The sequence below is a fragment of the Toxoplasma gondii genome, chromosome XI, assembly GCF_000006565.2.
Source record: "Toxoplasma gondii ME49 chromosome XI, whole genome shotgun sequence".
Classification (NCBI taxonomy): Eukaryota; Apicomplexa; class Conoidasida; order Eucoccidiorida; family Sarcocystidae; genus Toxoplasma; species Toxoplasma gondii.
Genome location: NC_031479.1, coordinates 3,628,281 through 3,636,411, shown reverse-complemented (window position 1 = coordinate 3,636,411; position 8,131 = coordinate 3,628,281). Strand labels below are relative to the sequence as shown.

Sequence of the window (8,131 nt, the reverse complement as noted above, 5' to 3'; positions counted from 1 at the left end):
GACACCCGGTGCCGCCCCGCCCCCCTCCCCTGCACGTTTACTTCTGCTGCAACGCTTGTCGCAGGAAGAATGCACTGTCACCGCCGAAGCAACTGGTGACGCATGCGCGAAAATAGTTATTGATACAGCTGAGAGAAAGTGGGACGTGACGCAGAAACTCTTTCGGGGGAACTACGGTATGCATGAACATTGTTCCGAATGCACAGGTGTGCACACGCAACTCGACTTTACACATGCGACGGCAATCGCTTTCTCGCGCTGCGACTCTTGTATATGATTTTTAGGCAAAGCGGGAGAAACACACTGCTGGACAGAGTCCAGCGGCTCTCTGCTACCATCTTCCCGTCACAAACAGCCAGAGTTACTTCGTTTGTACCGTTATATTCATCTCGATGTACGAATGCCGTCACTTGCCGTTCTGAAGAACTGTTTGAGGGCGCTTCGTCCTCAGTTGGGTCAAATCTAGCTGGCAGGTCCAGGCGGCCCCCAACTGACTGGCAAAATCAACAAGACAGCTTATCTGTTCCACCAAACAACCACTTTACACACGCTGTTTCCCAGACTTCTTTCCCTTCAGTCTTGTTTTTCACCTTGGGACTTCTCCACAATTTCGTGTTCCTCGTTTGGACGGCGTGACCGTCTTCTCTAACCTTGAGAGTTTGGATGTGTATGTATACCTGAGAGCAACAAGACACCCACCGCGCTTATGCTGCCGTTGCAGGTGTCACAGTTTCCCACTCATTTCCAACAAGTCCACGCACACCTGTGGACCATTTTCACGGCATAATTTGCCGGATTTCCCTTTCCTTCTACCGTGTAGAGCTTCCTCTCTTACGTAGTGTTGGTTTCCTTTTGGAGCTGGCGTCCGACCACGTAGACACGATGCACCGGCCGTGAGCTATGTACACAGTTATTTCTTGCTTCCTCACTCTTCCTGTACCTTCGTTTTCTCATGAGGAATGCGAATGACGAGGCAAGCCTAAAATCCACACCATTGTCGGTCCCTCATGTCCCTCATTCGCGTACCCCAGTGAAGCGGCCGTTGCCAACTGTCCCCACCTCTTCGGACACGAGGCCCTGCTGCAGTGGTGCCTCCCCGTTCGAGCGAAGTCTTCTAAGAGCGGAGCGGAAAGGAAGGTTGGAATGTCGTCTCGACTGGTTACGTTGCAGTTGTGTCTTTCGCCCAACGCCAAGTGTATGGCGTATTGCTCACCCAGGTCGTTCGCGTCTCGCCTCTCTGAGCCGAGAAACGGAAACGGGACAGATTGAGCGGCCGTGTAAGATTATCAGACGGATAGACCCCCTGTTGCGGATATGACTGTCTAGAAAGACACCCGTCACCTATGCGGAACACCGCTAGCGTAGACCGAAAGCGACAACTTCAACTCACGACGGACGACAACTATGGCAGGAAAAACCAGAGGAGAGTTCTTGTTGCGAAGCACGGCCTCGCAACCGTTTGCCTCGGTCGAGATTAGTCTGGAGCAACGGCTACAGGATTTTCTGATTCAGCATGACTTCCGAACGTGTAAGTGCTTTGAGGCTTCCTTTTTTTTCAGGTTCCTGGCCAGAAGTGTGTGCCTCAAGACGCTCCTCGCCGTTGCTCAGCAACGACGCATGTACTTCTGTACACTATTCCTCGTGGCAGCTCACCTTTCCACAGTGGTGTCTTTGGATACTTTCCGACGTTTTTCATTTCGTTTCTTCAGCGTAACACTGGGACGAAAGGGGCGAACGCCTGGACACACGGATATGTCGGTTGGAATAGTTATATATACGGCCTCTCCTGCCCGTCAGTTAGGAACGTGGAGCCACTCGAGTTCGTTTTTCAATTCTTTTCGAGACGCGAGATTTCTTGTATCGTTTTCGCTTTGGCTCCAGGAGTTGATCTGCTCAAACCTGTCTGCTTGTTGCGCTGCCGTGTGGGGACCTGCAGTGGAGAACATCGCTGTCGCCGACTTGCGAGGGCTTGGCTTGAGCGTGGAGGTAAGTTTCCCAGTTTCTTGCTCTTTTTCTCTTGCTCCGCGGTATAGCATTACTCTTCCTTTGTTCTGTTCCTTTCGAGTTCAGACGTTGAAGACTTCTCTGTCATCAGCGGATGAATGTGAGTCTCCGGATATGCTCGCACATTGCACTCCGAAATCCACATCTCTGCATCCTCTTCTGCAGCGTGACGCCCGCGTCTCTTTCTCTGGAACAGCCGCCACAGATGTATTTCCACTGTTGTTATGTTTTAGTCTGAGCGGACTCCCATACCGCGTCTCTCTTCTACTGTATCTCTCGCAGTTTCCTTCTCCGCTCCCCTTTCCACTCGCCCTCCCGTCTTGTCTCGCCGTTCGACTTTGCCTTTCTTTCACACTCTCCTCCTCCATTTCTGCTTCCAATGTGCTCTCAGGATGCTGGCAAAATCCACGCCGCTTGTGCGGCGACTCTGCTTGCTTTGCCACCCAGGTTCCCGCCCCCGGTATTCGCCTCGTCAGCTCTCTCTCCGTTCTTGTCTTCTGCTTTACCGGCGTTTGTCACTTCGACAGCAGCGGAGATCCTAGGTTACGAGACGCGAGAGCGAAGGGACGCGTGTTCCACTGTTCCGTCGGCGTCTTTCTCCGCATCATCTCCTGCCTCCGCTTCTGTCTCAGTGGGGTCCGAGAGTGAGCGGAATCAACAAGCAACGCGTAAGAGAGAGAGATCTCCGGATTCGCGAGCACAAACGAAGAGCGACGGCGGCGCATCTCCACAGAAGGAGCAGGATTCGAGAGGAGAGGAAGAACAGCGATTCGCACAGCAGCCTCGCGATGGCCTGCGACCAGCAAAGCAAAGGCGCGTGTGGAGAGAGGGACAGAGAAATCACTCTCATGACAGAAAGACACACTGGACATCAGGGTCGCAGAATCTCGATCACCTCCTTGGGGGACGAGGCTGGAGAGAAGGCATGGTCACAGAGTTGTTCGGCGGTGAAGGTGGCGCGACACTCACGGAGGTAAGCGGAAGTCGTTTTCTTCATTTGGGGTTTCAGTGTTTTTTGTATTTCGTCGTTGATATGACAGAACCAGTGTCGGCGCTACAGGCGTTTTCCCTACAAATTAAAGAGCGAAGTTTCCAGGGAAGCGTCAGATGCTCGCTCGCTATTCCACATTCACTGGACATTCGACTCCTCAATTTCTGTGCGACATACGAACGTTTTTCAATTTCAAAAGTGCTTCGGTTTCCCTTGCGGCCACCACCACCACCGCGGTGTCTTTGATGCACTTTCCTAACCTTCCTCCGACTCGTTTCCGCATGTCTCCACCTTTGCGTGTCATTGCTGTTTTCCTCTCTCCTGCCTCAGGTCCTCGTCTCCTGTCTGCTGCAAGCTCTGTGCGAAAGCAAACATGCTTCGGTTCTCTTTGTTTCTTGTCGAGGTTTCTTTCCTCTCTCTCGACTCCGGGCTCTTGCCACTCAGAGCGTCAGGCGTCGCAACAAGGTTGGTCGACCACGCGAATTCGTGTTTTAATGAGCAACACAACGCGTAGAACATGCGCAATGTGGAGAATACGTTCAGGGTCCTACGGTAGCAAATCTACGTCTTTTAGCTGTCTTGAGCACTGCTCGAGTTCCATAGCGGTCATGTCAAGTGCGTTAAGTCTCGTGGTGTCCAGAGTCAATCTGGAGAACCAGGACGCTCATCCGAGCCCCCCCAACTGCCAACACACCCGGTTCCCGTTGTCCGAGAGTTCCATGCCTCCGTTCGTCTCTCTGCCGTCTGCCGCTTTCAGGCGAGCCACTCAACTTCGTGTACAACTTCCCCTCCGGCGTCTTCTGCGACGAAGACGGAGCATGCAGCAGAAGCGGATCGAGACGCGCTTTCGCTTCTTCGTCGCTTCCACATGACGTCTTGCTTCTCGCTGGACGACTTAGCAACTGCCCTGAGAGAAACGTTAAAGGAGGTTGAGCAAGCTAGGGTCCACGCTGTGGATGCCGAAACGGCAGGAAGGAAACGACGAGAGGACAAGAGGAGAAGACCGTCTCGTAGGGCCGGAGATCCAGAACACTCAGCGACTCGCGAAGGAACACAGAAAGCGGGAGACGGCAGAAGAAAAGAAGAGAAAGTGAATGGCACTCGAGGAGGCGATGGAGCGACCGCTGTTGTCCGAGAGGCGGAGGAAGACGCCGCAGCAACCGAGGGCGACACAAAGCCAGAGGAAAAGCTCCGGCGTACGAAGAAGTGTGACAGAGCCAGAAAAGGTCGAAACGAATCCCCTGGCCGTGGCGCTCATCTCGCAGCAGTCGCGATTGACGGCCTGTCGCTCCTCCTGCTTCCTCACGCCATCCTGGATGGCAGCTGTACGTACACCCTCCGTTTCCGGATTTTTGTTTTTGTAGTTTGAAAACAATCCAGTACACTTTCCGTCCCTCTATGAAAAGGTGCATCGATCTTCAACCTTCAAGTGCCATGCCTGAATTCCTCCAGAAGCGTTTTTCTTTTAAGGTCTCCTTTTCTGTTTTCCTCTGAGAAAGGGACGCTGCACTCCTTTCTCGTGTTGCGACGCACATTGGTTATTTTCTGTATCCGTCCATTTCGTTTTCTCTCATCTTTTGATTCAAATCTGCCTTTTCCTCGTCGTACAGACGTCCGTCCGACTCCCGTTTTCTTGACGTCAGTCCTCTTTCTCGGTTCTACCTTCGTTCGCATCCTTTTCGCTGTACCCGTTTCTCGGTCGGCGTGCGTGTCTCCTTTCTCCTGGCACTCTCTGAGCAATCGGCTCCCTCTCCACCTGTTCTTCTGAGTCACACCTGCCTCCCTTCCTGGTTTCGATCCTGTCGCACTGCTGCGCTCTGCTGTCGACCTTAGGCGAAGAGGAAAATGTCTCTGACTGAACTCAGTATAATCAATTTAGCGACTCGCTCAGCCCTGAGTCACCGTCAACAGCCTTCTTGCGACTTCACCTTCTTCCTTTTCTGGCAGAACACTGCGGTGTCCTTTGTTCTTTCTGGACGAACGCGATTGGTGTCTCTCCCGCCCCGTCAGCAACTGGATGTAGACTCCCTGTTACACGTTGTAAATTGGGATTGCTAGGCTTCGATGGACTGCCATGTTTTGCTGAGTATGGCCTACGAGGATTGGACGACTGGCTCGGATTTTGAAGGCTTTTGTTTACCGGATCGACGTTCTGTTGTGCGTGTCGTGGCCACCATGTCAACTGCATGCAGCATCTTCTGTTCATCGTTGGTTTTCGGTGTCTGCGTACGTTTGCTCTTCAGCGGCCTTGCAACCCGTCTGGCGTCTCCTGCGACAATTCGCGGCATCCTCGTCGGCTCTCGTTCTGGTCAACAGATTTCCCTGCTCCCGTTTTTCTCTTCCTTCTTGCCAGCTCAAGAGAAAAGCCGCTTTTCATGTTCTCTTGGAACACTCTTGTGCGAAGGCTGCCATCTGTGCAGATGCTCAAGCGAGAGTCGGTAGATACCGCATAGACTAGGTTCGCACGTAGTCGTATAGAATCAGGCGTTTTGCCACTATGCGCGTTTGTGAATCGCTGTGAATCCAGAGACATCATCGGCGTTTAGTGTGGGGGGAAATCGAAATCCCTTTTTATCTTTCCTGGCATGCGCAAAGAGGTTTTTACGCCGTATTGCCGCATGCACTTCTTCACCTGCCTCCACGCAAAAACCGACTGTTGGAAGGCTGACAAGCGTCCGCGTGAGGAGCGGTTCACATTGTGAAGTTTGTTTGTTTTCCTGCTCTGCCTTTTTCGGGTGTACATGCAGACGACGAACCATACAGTGGCTTCCGAGACGTCTGCAGAGGGCCATGCTAACTTCTTCTCGAATCCTTCGGTAACTGTCTCTGATCTTCGGCGCTGATGCAACACCGGGGGACAGTTGGAAACGGGTCTCAATGCTCGAAGAGCAATTGACACTTTTTTGAGTTTCTCCTCTGTCAATCAGCAAGCTGTCTAGTGCAGGCATCCCCACTGTCGCCTCTCGCGTTTTTCCTCTGTGATAATGTAGGCATGATGCCACGAATGGAGGAGTTTGTTCGGCAGTCTGTACACTCCAACATGCCCATCTCATGCTGTTTTATGAGCATATAAAATGCCTCTGTAGCAGCGACCGTTCATCCTGAAATGTCTGCTTCAAACAGACTGAAGAGAGACCTTTTTTCATACCTTCCGTTCTAAATGCGACTGCTGATATAGACAGAAACACTGATGCGCGCATTCAGGTGTACTCCACGCTGCATACATGGGCGCGCATGCGAGCAAACATGGTGTGTCGGATTTCTGCTGCGCAGAGCCTCGGCCGCCTTCCTTTTTCGCTTCCTCCAGCGACGATGAAACGACCAGGCCTGGGCGTTGTCTGGAGTCGCTGCGCTCCTCATCAGCAGGTCAGGAAAGCAGAAATCGATCACAAAGTCTTTGCTCTCAACCTCCAAGTGTTTCTCTTTCTTGGTTTTTTTGTTTGAGTGCCGTCGACGGAGTGTTTCCTCACCCCCTCAGGTTTCGTTTGATTTTCTCCTTTCCGCAACTTCCTTCTCCTTGGGTCGTCTCCTCGCCTCCTTTCCTCAACGCCTGTCTCCTCTTCGTTTCCTTTTTCGAGCCACCGCCGCCTCAACCTTGTGGCATTCCTGCAGCTGCAAATTGACCTTCTGGCCTCTCTTCAACTGCACGCACCACAGTCTTCGCTCGGCAACGATGAGAGCGAAAGGTTGAGTGACCGTGGGTATCTGGCGCGGGTCACCGTTGTCAAATCTCACAGGCAGGTGAGAAAGGAGGCGAGAAGAACGCGGAATCAAACACAGATGATTCCGAGGACGAACCACACTACATCAAGACATCACATGCATGCATACATGCTAAATATGCATGTGTAAATCTATACCTGTGATGGCCAGTCTATCGATCCATATATATATATATATATATATATGTGTATATAATACCTATTTTTATATGTATACATACACATACGTCTATAAACATAATCTATGTATCAAGTGTCTGTGTAAGAAGAACACTGTGGAGGGAGGAAAGGCAACACGGAGAGAGACAGGACGAAAAAGCGAGACGAAGGCGTAAAAGAGAACTGTGTTTTACGTCGATCGGTCGCAACAGCCGTCCGTCCCTACCTGTGACAGATCTGAGTCGGCCAGACTGCAAAACCGAAACGCATTGCACATGCGTTTGGAAAGCAGTTTTTTTCTGTGCTCGTGGACACACGCCTACCTATGTACATCGTTCCCGAGTGGTATTTCCTAGCTCTTCAAGAAGGCAGGAGAAGTTCGAGGAGCCCTGGGCAACCAGGCGTCTGTCACCTCGCCGTTGGCTTGCTAGGATTCTTCCGTATCTCTGCTGTCTCCTCGCATCTCTAGGCTACCGGTCTCTCGACGCTGATTTGGCTGAACGAGAAAGGTGAGACTCGAGTGCACGTTCACTCCAGAGAGAACCACCCCCCCCCCCACCGAATTTCAGTTATTGAAGATGCACACTCCGAAGTGATGTGTAATCCTATAGAGAAAACAACCGATTGCGGCGCATGCGCTACACCGTGCATCCGGTAGGGACATCTGTGGGGAAGCTAAAAGTGGACCTCCTGATCTCTTTCGGTTCCTCGCTTCTTTCTCCCCTGTCGTTCCTTCTTCAAGGCATTCAAGACCCGCCTCTGGAACCATGACGTGGAGGCAGCACGGCTGCGCAACTGTCTCAAGTGAAAACGACGCATTCGAAGGAAAGGACAAGAGAGACAACCCCCGCGGGGACAGAAGTCTCACAGCTGGACGCTCCTGTGCATCGGTCTTCTCTTCTCTCTCTCCCCGTGACAATATACACATGGAGTGTATCCTCATGCGCAAACAGAGTCGAGTACAAGTGCGCATCTACATAAATATATGTATAAATAAATATATATCCTTGCTTATACCACTCCTTCTAGTCCAAATGCGCGTGCAGTTCCATAAGCGTGGAGAAATCTATACATTTCGTTGTGTCCGTGGATATCCATGTTCGTATGTTTTGGTGCGACGAACAAGAGGAAAATTCTCTCCTGCCGTTCGAGTCCCAAACGCGGGGTCTCCTCTGATTTGAGGAAGAGAAGAAACCGGAGAGAGGAAGTCTCAAGCGTGTGCCATTTCCTCATTTGACTCGACCCAACGAAAACG

At 51.8% G+C, this 8,131-nt stretch overlaps 1 protein-coding gene across 1 annotated transcript; it reads left to right on the top strand.

The window, feature by feature from the left end:
- Positions 1-299: 299 nt before the first annotated feature.
- TGME49_313710 (hypothetical protein) lies at positions 300-8,100 on the top strand. The gene is made up of 11 exons (XM_018782787.1): positions 300-1,528; positions 1,937-1,986; positions 2,396-2,977; positions 3,326-3,460; positions 3,753-4,320; positions 5,239-5,303; positions 5,743-5,811; positions 6,269-6,361; positions 6,608-6,736; positions 7,346-7,385; positions 7,619-8,100. The coding sequence occupies exons 1-11, from the start codon at positions 1,405-1,407 to the stop codon at positions 7,645-7,647; spliced, it is 1,884 nt and encodes a 627-aa protein (XP_018635406.1). The 5' UTR covers positions 300-1,404; the 3' UTR covers positions 7,648-8,100.
- Positions 8,101-8,131: the final 31 nt, after the last annotated feature.